The 13256-nt window shown below is 55.9% G+C and overlaps 4 protein-coding genes across 4 annotated transcripts; 2 read left to right on the top strand and 2 right to left on the bottom strand.

Moving 5' to 3' along the window:
- The first annotated feature begins 1 nt into the window (after position 1).
- On the top strand, positions 2–6052 carry N657DRAFT_646263 (uncharacterized protein). Its single transcript, XM_062793089.1, has one exon. It carries the CDS (start codon positions 321–323, stop codon positions 5760–5762), a length of 5442 nt encoding a protein of 1813 aa, XP_062646323.1. The 5' UTR covers positions 2–320; the 3' UTR covers positions 5763–6052.
- Positions 6053–6917: 865 nt separating this feature from the next.
- Positions 6918–7604, bottom strand: N657DRAFT_575401 (uncharacterized protein; the record flags this gene model as incomplete). The annotated part of the gene is made up of 1 exon (XM_062789102.1): positions 6918–7604. The coding sequence occupies one exon, from the start codon at positions 7602–7604 to the stop codon at positions 6918–6920; it is 687 nt and encodes a 228-aa protein (XP_062646322.1).
- Positions 7605–10573: 2969 nt separating this feature from the next.
- Positions 10574–11663, bottom strand: N657DRAFT_646258 (uncharacterized protein). Its single transcript, XM_062793088.1, has one exon. The coding sequence runs from the start codon at positions 11252–11254 to the stop codon at positions 10775–10777; it is 480 nt and encodes a 159-aa protein (XP_062646321.1). The 5' UTR covers positions 11255–11663; the 3' UTR covers positions 10574–10774.
- A 573-nt stretch (positions 11664–12236) lies between these two features.
- On the top strand, positions 12237–13032 carry N657DRAFT_574658 (uncharacterized protein; the record flags this gene model as incomplete). Its single annotated transcript, XM_062789045.1, has 3 exons — positions 12237–12542; positions 12624–12846; positions 12902–13032. Coding segments are annotated over 3 exons (660 nt in total), but the record flags the coding sequence as incomplete, so codon positions are not given.
- Between the last annotated feature and the right edge of the window lie 224 nt (positions 13033–13256).

Below are 13256 nucleotides of genomic sequence, written 5' to 3'. Positions count from 1 at the left end.
TTGCCGATAACCCAAGCCAGCATTTTTGAAGTACGATTACAGTGATCTCCTTTTTGGGTACTTCAGCTCCATGCCATGACCGAATTCAACCTTTAATGCGCCGGCAATCAGGGCTACACGGCTGCGCCGAATTGCGACACGACTTGACGCTTTAAAAACAACAAATAGCCCACATACGGCGGATCCGCAAACCAGCAGTCCCCGTCCCAACTCCAAACTCCGGGATCCAACGCCTCCATGACAGCCTGGTAGCGCCGCCTCCCTCCGAGACGTACCCAGGACCAACATTGATATCCACCCCATTCCCACTCCGTGTTGCAATGGGGCACGCCTGGCTAGACTCCCTGTCCGAGGACTGGGTGTCGCAGCCCGGATCGCCCGCCGACGCGTCCTTTGCGGAAGCTGCTCCTTCCCCCTCCCCAGACACGAGGCTGCCGCCCAAGCCAAAGACGCCTAGTAGGATCCCGCGCTTGAGTCCCCACACCAAGAAATCCCAACAACATGCCCCCGACAGCGGCGTGAGCAACAGCAGCAACGGCAGCAGCAACATTCTGAGCGAACGAAACATCAATGAGCGATTGGCCGCCCTGTCTCGCCGCACCCCGTCCAAACTCGCTCAGGAGCTGAGCCCAAGTCCAAGTCCCGGTGTTCGCGACTGCCATGCATGCCTTCATCGGTCCACCTCGACCTCGACAACCAACTCAGTTGTTCGCAAAACATTCCACCGCAAGTCCATGAGCGCCTCGCAGGCTAAGGGAAAGGGGGGCGAGACACCTGAGTGGAAGCGACGGCTAGTGTACGGCGATTTGTCCTACGGCGAACAGCGGGACTTGTTTACGTCGGCAGGAACAGGGCTGGAGAATATCTTCAAGCCGCCACAGGCCACGCCAGGTCCATCAAGAGACGGGCATGCAGAGCATTCCCATAACGAGCAGGAGTCGCAAATGGATGTGACGGTACCACCCAGCCCGGCCCTGTGTCGCCGTGATCCGTCGACAGTCGAAATCCAGGCGGACGACTCGACACAAGAACCGCCGCCCCCGCAGCCGCCGAAACGGGCGCCCACAGGCATGCGATATAGACGCTCTGACGAAGAAGAACCCACCGACGCAAGCAGACAATCCGAATTCAACATGCCGCAGGACTACTTCTCCCGCCCCCTCCCCAACTTAGAGCAGACGGGACTGTCCGATGGCGCGGATGGCGAGTCGCGCAAGGTCAGTGGCCGGAGCGACATACGCCATGAAGACTTCAGTCCGATCCTCCTCGAGATGCGCCAGGCTAGTAATGGCAAAACCATCTTCGGCCCAGCAGAGCTGCCTCCGGACGAGCTTCGAAAGCGGCTGGAGAAGCTGCGGCAGAACCAGATGCTCCTCACGGGTGGTCCCAATGGGGACTTTGCCGCAAACCGCGTGGCATCACGTAACATAGAAACCACGCAGGATTGCGCGAGGCTGGACGGGTTTGTCAATTTTCAGAGGGGCGGCCGATCCGAAGAGGGGTCTTTCCGGAACCGCATGCTGAGCTCCGCTCTCAACGACAGCTCCGAACTGAATCCAGAAGAGTCCCTGCAGGCGAGCACGCCGAAGCAGTTTCCAACTGTCAGGGTTGAGCGCTGGGCCTCTTCTGAGCTCGTCCCCGCCGACAGCCCGGACCTCCCTCGTGTTCCCGATCCAAGTCCCGAGAAACGTCATGCGCCCGTGAACCTCAGCCCCGGCAGCCCACTGAAGCTCTTTCAACCCTACGATACCTTCACGAGCCAGACACTGTTGAGGCGACTGAGTCAAATGCATGGGGAAGCAGCTGACAGCTCGTTTTCCATTGCCGTGGACCCCGACAGTCGACTGGACGAGTACAGCCCGTCTAGGTTGCTTCCCCCGCCAGGATACGATCAGCGCTCCACCTATGCCAACAGGTTTGGCGCTGGAGAGCTCGATGGATATGAATTCAACGACGAGTTTTCGCATGTTTCCCGCGACGTCACCGGCTTGGATGGGAACAAGGAGAACCGGGAGCCCGAGGAAGACTCCATGCTTGCCTCGCACCAGCCCATCTTCGATCTCACTCATAATTCTTCACCATCTGAGGCACCGGATATCGTAGTGAACCGGCGGCGCAAATCTACGACCTCCCATCCTTCGCGACGCCCTGGCAGAGCTTCGTTCCCTGGATATGTCGACTTGCTCCAACCTCATGGCGGTCGGAGAGACGCATCCGGACCCGAAAGCAAGCGGCCGCGCACATCGCCAACAAAAGATCCAACCCCGAAGAGACGAAGGACTTTACACAGGTCTGATGTTTCCTACGTGACCGAAGATCTTGCTTCGATACTCGACTCAGTTCACCTGTCGCACCAGCAAATGCAGTCGGCTCTTGGCAGGTTTCAGGAGGACGCGAGTGGTGACCGCGACGATATGGCAGATCCCCATGCCCGCCCAGCATTGCGGCCTCGGACGCCGACACCAAGCCAGAGATCCTCGCTACAGCGGGAGCGCCAGCCCTTTGCCGAGATCGAGAGATCACCGGCTCGTTCTAGCAGGCTCTCACAAACTCACGTCGCCCTCCCAGTGGGCACCGCAATGGAGACTAACAGAAAGCCATCCATCAAGACCGAGGACTTCATCAATGAGGCTAATAAGATCATGGCCATGATCCGCAGCAAGGCCGGTCTGCCGAGCGGCCTGGCCAGCGTCGAGGAGTCCGATGAGGAGAGGGCCCAGGCGTCTCCAGAGCTGGATGGTTCCTTTGAGGAGTCGACTCTAGAGCGATTTTCACGTCCACCCAGCCGCGAGGGACGCCCTCCTCTCACGCGCATGTCCACGAAGCAAGAAAACCCAGTGCTTGCTGAGCAGCTCAAGAAGTACGAGGAGACGGGTGACATGGGTGATATGATCACTTCATCCGTGCGCTCGGCTAGGCTTACGAGACAGAACGTTTCAGCGGCACAGGAGGTTGTTGACGAGAGGAACGACAGGCAAAGTTGCACTTCGGACTGGGTTGCCGGCACAATCAGCGACCCGCCAAACGTTCAACTCTCACGAAACCCCGATTTGCAACAGCAGCAAGCTGAAAATCAGCTCAGCGATGGGATGCCCTCACAGGGCTCCGCCGGCTTCAACACTCAAAGCACGGGTATTCCAACTGGTTCATCGAGAGGGTCATCAAGAGGCTCCGAGGCAAGGAAGACGATCATGCCTGAAAGTGTGTCACACCTGATTCCAGACCAGGTTGGAAATATGATCCTGGACCGGCAGCGCAACATATGGGTCAAGAGGAAGGGGTCGGGAGAGTCAAAGGAGAGTTTCTCGCAGTTTGAGATGAGCGAGGACGACCCGTTCGCCGGAATTCCTGATCTCTCGGTTGATGTCACCAAGGAAATGCAGAACCTGATGTTGACAGGGAAGAAGGAGCTTGCCCTGCAGGACCTCCTCCCAGGCGCTACACAGATCAGCCCCTCGAGGTCCCCAAGGATGTCGTCCTTTACAAGGCGGGCGAGTGACGCGGCCGGTGAGGCGCGTGCGCCATTTCGACACTCGATTCCTACACGGGCTGAGGAAGCCGTCGAGCACGAAATAAACATCCATGAAGGCCAAGTAAAAGAGCCTAGGCGACTCACCATTAGCTTCTCTTCCCCTGTTGCATCTGTGATTCAAGACGCGGCCGGCATCCGTGACATGTTGTCGGAGGATAGCATTCCCGACCAGAGCGGTGAAACCCAAGACTTATCGGCTAGGGGCCGGATGGTAATGTCGATTCGCACAGCAACCGGAGACAAGTCGGCCAGGCCTCGCAGCAGTTCTCGGGGCCCGCCGCGCCACCTCAGCGTTAGGGGCAAGTCTCTGATGGCCCGGCCCGTGTCCCGGATTGAGGAGCGGGAGGAGGACTCTGGGTTGAATCAAGCACAATATCAAGAGGCGGCTTCAGGGATGGAGCTTAGCGTCCTGGGGGACTACAGTATTGCGAACCGTGACGAGAGCGGACGGCAAGTCAGCCTCAGTTTCATGGTCGCAACGCCAGCACGGGCTCCGAGCTGTCCAGCCGCTGGGGTAGACGCCGCTCATGTCATCAGCCAGTATGTTGGCACCTTCTCTCTCAGTCCGCTCTCGGAGTTCACGATCCATCATGCCGAGGAAACGCTGCCTATGGAAGCCAGTTACGTGGTCGACAACCATCGCCTTGTCACGGGCGATCAGTCCAGGCGTGTCATGTCGATAAGCATGCGGGAGCTCGTGGAGAAGCTGGCGGAGGTGGAGCCCTTCGAGCCGTATTGGGAAGACATGCAGGAACTGGAGCTGCGCGAGAAGGGCCTGAGTGCTCTCCATGCGCTGGATGAGTTTTGTGGGCAGCTCGAGAGCCTCGACGTCTCCAAGAACAAGATTAGGAATCTTGGGGGAGTCCCCTCGTCGGTCCGCCACCTGCGCATGACGCACAACCAGCTATCGAGCCTTACGGCCTGGAACCACCTGATCAATCTGCAATATGTCGACGTCTCAAACAACGGCCTCACGAGCCTTGCCGCATTCCAGAACCTCATCCACCTGCGAAGTCTGAAAGCGGACAACAACCAGATCACGAGCCTGGACGGCATCAAGTTCCACAAGGGTCTGCAGACGCTCCGCGCGAGGGGCAACCTGATCGATGAGATCGACCTCGACGGAAACACGCTGCACCAACTCACCGACCTGGACCTGAAGAACAATCAAATCACGCGGATCGCCCACGTTGGCCAGTTGCCATCCCTCAGCTCGCTCAATCTCGAAGGCAACCGCCTCTCCACCTTCTCCATCGAGTCCTCGTCGGACTCCCACCCCATGACCACCCTCCGCTACTTGCGTCTAGACGACAACAAGCTCACGACCCTCAACGTCGCCAAACTGCCCCACCTCCGCCTCCTCCACGCAGACCGCAACGCCCTCGTCCAGATTGCCGGCTTCTCCCGCGCCCGCCGCATCGACAGCCTCTCGCTACGCGAACAGCGCGGCGAGAAGCCGCTGGACCTGTCGTACCTGCTGTCTCGTGCGTATGAAGTCCGCAAGCTGTACCTCTCGGGTAACTTGCTTGGGGAAGACGGGTTTGCGCCTAAGATTGATCTGCTGAATCTGCAGTTGTTGGAGCTGGCAAATTGTGGATTGGGGGAGCTGCCGGAGGAGGTGGGGTTGATGATGCCTAATCTGAGGGTGTGCAATCTCAATATGAATGCGCTGAGCGATGTGGGAGCGTTGAGGGCCGTGCCAAGACTGAAGAGGCTGTTTGTGGCCGGGAATCGGTTGGCTGATCCGGCCGGGCTGGTGAAGGCGCTGGAGGGGTGGAGACATCTTACTGTGCTGGATGTGAGGGATAATCCGCTCACGCAGGGATTTTATGCCCCTACCACCATGCAGGGGGTGGTTGTTCAGCGGGGCAGCGAGAAAGAAGTTGAGGGCGATGGGGGAGAGGAGGGAGGTGAGACGTTTGTGCTGGGGGATCAGGACGCTGGGAGGGATGAAAAGTATTGTGCGAGGCTGGATATGGATACGAGAGTGAGGAGGAGGCTGTGGGAGACGATGGTCAGGAAGAGGTGTGCGAGGGTCAGGAAACTGGATGGGCTTGTGCTGAGGAGATTAGAACAATATGGCCGGGATGGGGGCAGTGCCGAGGGGGATGTCGTCTGGCTTGCCATGAAGGAAAAGGGGCTTGTCAAGGTCAATGATGGCGGGGAGGAGGAGGTCGTTGTTGTCGAGGAAAGGAGTGCGCGGTGGCCGGCTGAGGATAGCTTTGCTTGATGCGGCTGCCGGCTGGTTTTGTGTGTTTGATCTTGTTGGGAGCAGGGGTTGACTTGCGGTTTTGCATGGCTTCTTCTGTGTCGTGGGCATTGGAACAGCTCTGAATGGCTAGAAGGCGAAGGAAAGGAGTAGGTAGGCGTTATGGAGAACTGCTTTGGGGTATTTGGTACTGATTGGGACGAGTCCCACATTGTGTTGTACATTACAATACAGGTCTGGTGTATGGTTTTGGGCATTGTATGGGCGGTTTTGCACAGGCAGGACAGGATAAGGTAATGAGTTATGATGCGATTCGATTCACGTTCATTATTCGAAGGCTTATTGTAGGATTAGCCCTCCGGACTTGGCAGTCGTCAAGCTGGATATTGAGAGCCTGTTCAGCCCGCTGTGATCATCAGGGGGGCCTGGTGCCTTGTCATGGATTGGTTAGTCCCCTTCAGCCCTCCGTTGTGGTTTTGATTGGAGTTTATAAGGCTCTATGTTTCGGGTGGTTTCATTAGAAGAAGGCCTGCTGTGAACGAACTCATTTCGTGCCTTTTACCGGATGTGACCGTGAGCTGGCCTAAGACGCTCCAATCCCCAATCTTTCGAAACCCGTTTCTGGGAGCCGCATATTCGATTTTTCTTTTTTTCTTTTGGTCTTCTTTTTAGCTTTGTCCACGGATCAGAATTAAGGAGAAGGTCACAACCTCACCATCGATGTGTCAATCAGCAAGACGCTCTCCCGATCATGGCATTGGTCATACCGGTGATGTGCTCGCGAGCCAAACGACCAGAGGCAGCAGCATTATTTCCGTCGACGGCCGAGCACAGAATCCCCGGCCTCGGCATGCCCTCTTTCGACTCCCTCGGGCTCACCTCAGCCAACTTTCTCAACAACGCTGTTGTTGCTAAGCTCAGTTGCCCGTCTGAAACGGGCGGTGCTGACGGGCCTGAATCCGAGTCCGAAGCTGGTTCGTTCGCTAACCCCATAAACGGAGTACTAACAGGGATGACTTACTGCCCGTGTATGGCGGTCGCCTGCATTGAGAGCAATTGGCGCTGAATTCGATACCAACCACCAAATACATGCAGCACACCTTCCGCCCAACCCGCTTTTGGAATCATGCAAGTCCTCAACTCCTAACGCCCCAACCATTCCTCTTTCGAAGAAGCCTACGGCGCCAGATGATTCCTCCTCCTCGACTCGCCACTCAGCCTCCTCCGGTCTAACCTCTTGACCACCGCGCCCAGCACCACCTTGAGGATCGCATCCGCCGACAGCACCCTCTCGCCCTCGCCGCCCTCCCACGAAACTGTATCAACCATATCCCTAATCCCGCCCCCCTGCTCTGACAGCCCATCATCCAGCTCCTTCAACGCCTTGGTCGCCTCGGGATCGTTTCCAACCTGGAAAAACTGGATCCCGACCTGATACGGCGGTGCCTCGAGCGCATCCAGCTTCTTGGCGATTGAAATAATTACCGACTCCGGGTCGTCGGTCGGCGCGCCGTCGGTGATGACGATCATGTTGACGGGCTTGACGCCGCACGACTCGGGGTTGCCTGTCCGTGCGATCTGCCGCTCATACTCTCTTAGATAGGGCTTGAGGATGGCGTTGATTCGTGTCCCTAGCGGCGTGGCGCCCCCCGGGCGGACGCTCTTAAATAGCTTCTCGACTTGCTTGTCTGTTGTGATATTGCAAAACCCGCTCGCCGGGTTATCGCCTAATCTTGAGGAGGAAGCGGCGGGATTGCGCGCGTTGAGAAAGTAGACGTCTATGCCGTTAGCGTCGTGGGACGTGCAGACGGGCGTGATCTTGAGCAGCACGTCTTTGACCTCGCGCCAGGAGCGGCCTGCCATGGAGCCGCTGTCGTCGAGGAGGAAGATTGTGTCGAAGGAGGAGAGGAAGGCGTAAGGGTCTTCGGGAGAGCTGATGCTTGGGTTGGAACGGGCTGAGGAGAAGGACGGAGCCGGGGAGGGTTGGCGGGGAGAGTTGATGGTGATTGTCGGGGGGCCGGGGCCGGCGCCAGTCGGGGCGATGGCCGAGTAGGGGGGCGGAGGTGGGTCGTTGGCGCCGGGCTTGGTGGCGTCGGCGGAGAGTTGGGTTATGGGAGCGCTACCCCGCGATGCGAACGAGGGGTTTGGGCTCGGCGACCGCGAGCGCGACTTCTTGGACAGCTTGTCCTTGAGCGACCCAAACAAGGATGACATGGCGATGAACTGGTGTTGTGGGCGTTGATGATGGAAAGTACAAAACTGCTTGTTCTTCAGTGTGGAAAAGAAGCTGAAGGACAACTTGTAGAATATCGCAAGCTGGAGCGCAATGTAAGGTGCCGGCGCAGCAGACACGGATGATTGCGGCGCCTGCCAGAAACAATGCGATTCGTTTTGTTCTTGGAACAAGCCAGGAGCAAACTGAATCTGTTCTTTATAGCATCCACATCTTTAATTGTCTAATTCTTTGTCGCCATCCACATGCGACACCGGACCAAAGCGAGATCATGAGTTTTGGCTTTTTTTGCCTTGAGGTGAGCCTTGAGCATCTGTGATCTTCACATGCGGTCCGAATGAAGCAATGGAAGTTAGTGAGCGGGCGGAGCAGCCACCATGATCTCGCGATTGCGGGGGGTGGCATGCTCAGCCACAGGGGCCCACCCAAACAGAAACCGACCGTGGCGGAGCAAAGCATCCCCTTTCGACCGGGCGCGTGCTTTCTCTAATGTGCTGCGACAGCACTCTCAAGGCTCACTGACCTAGGGGATTATAAGTCATTGGGTTGGCAGGTATCTGGACTACCGACTGAAAGACGCCCTCGTTCTTCTCCAAGAAAGTCCTTCCAAGTGGTCGGCTGCAGTCTTGCTTCAGCCAGAAGATCCCGACTTTCCTTCAGGCTCCTGCCACCAATCTAACCTGGATCCTCAATGAACAAGTAATCCTCCAGCAATTCCTGGGCCATCGGTCCAGGAGTAAAACTCTTGTAAGTCTCCGCATCTATTGACACAAACCGTCCCTTCTTGCCTGTCACCTCTTCCTTTTCGAGCTCATGTCGGCCTTCTTCGCATCAGTGATGCTCACGATTGTCACACAACAAAACAGGCTGAGTACACCTCCTCCAGGATAAATAATTCTAGTGCGAGACTTCACCCCACTTAGATCTAGTTCTTTTAGTGCCATTGACGCAACTTTTACCAAGGTTACTCTTCTAGCAGTTTCTATGAGAAAATACATCTCAGGATAAACAAGCCGAGTCCACCGGCCACCACCGCATGTGTATAGCGTAAACCAGCTAGCAAACAAGCGACCCGACCACATTCAACCAACTATGCAAATCAGCGCCCTGATCAACCACAACAAAGATCTCCACGCCTCGCCTGCAGCCCAGCGATTTTACCGTCTTCATACACAGGGCCAGGTCCGGCCACTGGGCCCAGTCCTTCGAGGCTTACGGCATTCAAAACCTCTTACGCGCGACGAAAAGATTGAAATCCGAGCCCTGCGCAAGCACTGTAAGTGGGACTACTTGAAGATAGCCCAGGCTACTGGCAAGACAGTCCACCAAGTGCAAGATGCCGTAACTGGCCCGCGCACCCCACGAAAATGCGATCGCGGCTGTAAGCCAGTTATCAAGACCCCTGAGAAGAATGCCCTTATCGAATTCCTCAGTGCCGACCCCCTCCACCGCAAGCTGCCATGGGCTGATTTGCGGTATTACATCCCTGGCTTCTCAAAAGATTTCCAGTCCAGGACGGACCTCGATCTCGTGACTTGAGTTAGCTCTACGGGGAGCATGCCATCACGACTGCGTTACGGTCCATCGGCTACACAAGGGCAATACGACCACGGCGAGTCTACCATACAGATTGCCACAAGGCTACCCGTCTTGCCTTCGCATACGAGCACTATCATTGCGTCCTCGTCCTGAAGATTGGGAACGAGTGCTCATTTCTGACGAAACGTGGGCAACTAACAACCCAATGTGGAAGCAATGGATTACCATCCACGATACGGAGGATCCAGAGACGTGGGCGCCAATAGGAACCAAGCCTCATGGCTGGATGATTTGGGGGCCTTTTGCAGGAAGGACCAAAGGTCCTTCCTTTTTCTGGGAGAAGGAGTATGGCGGTATTACTGCTGAGAAATATCAGCAGTTTATCGTCCCTTTGGTCCATAGATTTTGCGAGGAAAACGGGGGCTTTGTTTTCCAGCAAGATAACGCTGCCTCACACTCAGCACGTTCAACTAGGAGACTGCTTGCAGCGCTTGACTTGAGGTTATTGTATGGCCAGCTCGAAGCCCAGATTTAAGCCCCATTGAAAATGTATGGGCTTGGATGAAAAACTGGATTGAAGAACACTACGATATACAGGGCCTTTCGCGTGCGGGGCTTAAGCAGGTTATTCAGGAGGCTTGGGATGCTGTGCACCCTGATTCCCTTTACAGGCTTGCGCACTCAATGCCTAGACGGCTGCAAATGGTCATTGAGAACGAAGGGGGTCGTATCCCGTACTGATACTTCATTTGCAATAGAAAATTGCGTGGTTTCGACTGTACTGGCACTTGCGCAGATCTTTTGCTGTTTTGGCTTAGGGCAGGGGAAGTCACACGCTAGGATTATTTATCCTGAGGTGTACATAACCGCTTTCAACTCCACACCTTTGCTTTCCAAAGCCTGGGCCGCTGGCTTGGAGACATCGCGGGTAACTCATCATCTCCAGACCGCGCCAAGCCACTGAGGGCCCCACTTCGAAGCTCGTCGGAGCCCGGTGTTGTGCCGCGGATCGGTCTTCCACATCATGCTTAGATAAGGTAGGTACAGTAGCTTGGTCGCAGTTCACGATTCATCGGACACCTGAACCTAAAGAGCACCCCTCCACCGTATCCATCACGTCACGTCCCGGAGCCCGGGAGGCCGGCAAGCCTATGACTAATTCACTAGCTCAAAGAATCATTGCTGAGGTGGATGTCTCACACTGTCACTTAGCAGGGATGCAGAAGAGCAAAATTCACTTTGCTACAGTAGTTACACTCGATTACGAACAGTTCTCCCCCTCCACACTCGGCCTGCCGATCACATGGGTTTGCCGAATGCACTCTCTCAGCCATGTCTCCATGGTTGTAACGTTGGGATGCAGCTCGCGAATTTCGGGCAGGCTGGCCTTGTATCCGTCGTCCCTGAACAAGTCCACCATGATGCCCATTTCCGACACGTCGTGTTTCAATGCCTTTCCGAGCAGGCTGAACGTCGTTCCGGCCGGCTGTCCCGTGGCTTTCTCGAATGCCTGGCTCAGTTGAGCAAAGGAACTCGTCGCCAGCCAGACCCACTGCCTTTCTGTCTCAAGCGCTGGGGTGGTGAAAGCCTGGGCGGCGAAGAAACCGAGGTCTTTGGTGGCCACCCACTGCAACGGCTTGTCCTTCATGGTGTCGCGGAGCATGGTGAGGAGAATTTTGCGCGGGAATCCTGGAACGAGGTTGTCCATGAAGATGACTGGTCGCAGGATTGTCCAGCCCATGGTGCTCTTGCCGTTTGCAGTCGAGTTGCCGAGATGGTGTTCGATTTCTTGTTTCGTCTTGAAGTGCGGCACGGGGTCGGGTTGCACCAGGATCTCTCGTCACTGGCCCGCTCAACGCTGCTGTACACGAAGTGCTGGACCCCGGCCTTGATCGACTCGTCAATAGTTGCCTTGCCTTGTTTCACCTCCCCGTCTAGTGTGACGCCTTTACCCATAGACACCTTAACAGAGTAGACGCCCCAAAGTGGCAGGCTGCCGCCAACCTTCTGGGCGTATTGGAAGAGAGCCGGAACCGAGTCAAGGTCGCCCTCGACGAGCTTGACGCAAGGAGATTTGGCAGCCAGGCGCTTGGCGCTGGCAGCCTGTGCGTTGCGGGTGACGGCAAGGAGGAGAAAATCCAAAGACCGCCAGCGAGGAGAGCGTCGATAACAGCACCACCTTGTTTCCCGGTGGCACCGGTGATGAGAAGAGCCCAAGACATGGTGAAAAATGGTGCAAGTCGTGAAGACGTGAATTGACGAGTGGTGGACAAGAACTCGCCATGTGACTGCCTTCTCCAGATTAAAATACCTGTTACTGGCGATGGTTGAGAAACGCTTGGGCAGCGACCGGCGCTCCAAGGTTCATTGGGGTGTGAGGGCACGTCCCAGCTCGAAGTGTGAATTCCGGCAAACATCGGACACCGATGAAGTTGAAGCATCGCAGAAGCTTAGGTAACCTTTTCTCTCTATGTCTGTTCGCACGTGTCGTCGTCGCCCCAGGCTTAGTAAACGACCACCTTTGATTAGTGCGAACGGTCTCAGGATCCGAGTCTCATAGGCCACTGTATAAGTAGTCGCCTTAGATCGAGTGACAAGAATCAAGATTCATCGCCCCACTACCCCCTTCGCCTTTGTCTTCTTCTTCTCAGTGTTCTTCTTTTCATCAGTGTTCTTCTTTTCATCAGTGTTCTTCTTTTCATCAGTGTTCTTGCATAATACGCGCCCTCACCATTTGGTTGGCCGGTATCACCGGTAAATTCGGTCGTATTCTCTCCTTGAAGCTTCTCGAAAAACCAAACCTTGTCCTTGGAGGTTACGCTCGTGACCCGTCCAAGGTCCCCACAGCACTGGCCGGATCGCCTCGGCTGCAGCTCTTCAAAGGCGAGGCCTTTGACGACGCGACCATCAAGCCTTTTGTCAGTGGCTGTGATGTTGTTGTCTGTGCCTATCTCGGTGCCGACGACCTCATGGTAGACAGGCAGAAGAAACTGAGCGACGCCCGTGATGAAACTGGTGTGCCCCGATACGTTGCCAGTGACTGGGCTCTGGACTACACCAAACTCAAGTTCGGGGATCTCTTTCGCAAAGATCCAATGATTCACGTCAAGGCCCATCTCGAGACCAAGAGCACAGTCAAAGGCATCCACATCCTGATCGGCGGTTTTATGGACCCTGTCCTGAGTCCCTTCTTCCAGGTCTGGGATCCCAAGAACAGAACGTTGCGATATTGGGGCGAAGGCACCGAGCCGTGGGAAGGCACGTCGTATGCCAATGCCGCCGAGTTTACGGCAGTCATCATTGCCGACACCTCAGCAGTCGGCATCAAGAAGTGTAAGGATCGTACCCCACGCTCGCCGGATCACCAGCGCTGACCTACAAGACTTAGATTTGGGAGATCGGAAAACAATTCGGCAGATCGCTTCTACTTTTGACATGGTCTATGGCCTCATGCCAAAAATGGAGCGCCTGGGCTCCCTTGATAATCTCAAAGCTCGCATGCGCGCAAAGCAAGCCTAAAACCCATGTCTTCAGCTACTTGCCTCTGTAAGCCTCTGAGTCCCATTACTTGTCGACAGAGGAAGACGCCCGACAAGAATGACCTCACTGACCGGGAAACGAAGGTTCTTTATGTATTACTGGATCAGCAACCCCACCGAGAAGGGGGGTTGAGCCAGCAACGAGAGGGATCACCAAGGCGCTTGGAAAAGCTCAAAACAAGAGTCTACGGATAGTGGCAGGAG

This window comes from Parathielavia appendiculata, assembly GCF_033297405.1.
Source record: "Parathielavia appendiculata strain CBS 731.68 unplaced genomic scaffold N657scaffold_8, whole genome shotgun sequence".
Taxonomy (NCBI): Eukaryota; Fungi; Ascomycota; class Sordariomycetes; order Sordariales; family Chaetomiaceae; genus Parathielavia; species Parathielavia appendiculata.
Note: the sequence above shows the minus strand (reverse complement) of the source record. Positions and strands in the feature narration are given on the sequence as shown.

Coding starts and splice junctions, on each gene's coding strand:
- N657DRAFT_646258 (XM_062793088.1), bottom strand. CDS start 11,254: ATGGGCTGGACAATCCTGCGACCAGTCATCTTCATGGACAACCTCGTT.
- N657DRAFT_646263 (XM_062793089.1), top strand. CDS start 321: ATGGGGCACGCCTGGCTAGACTCCCTGTCCGAGGACTGGGTGTCGCAG.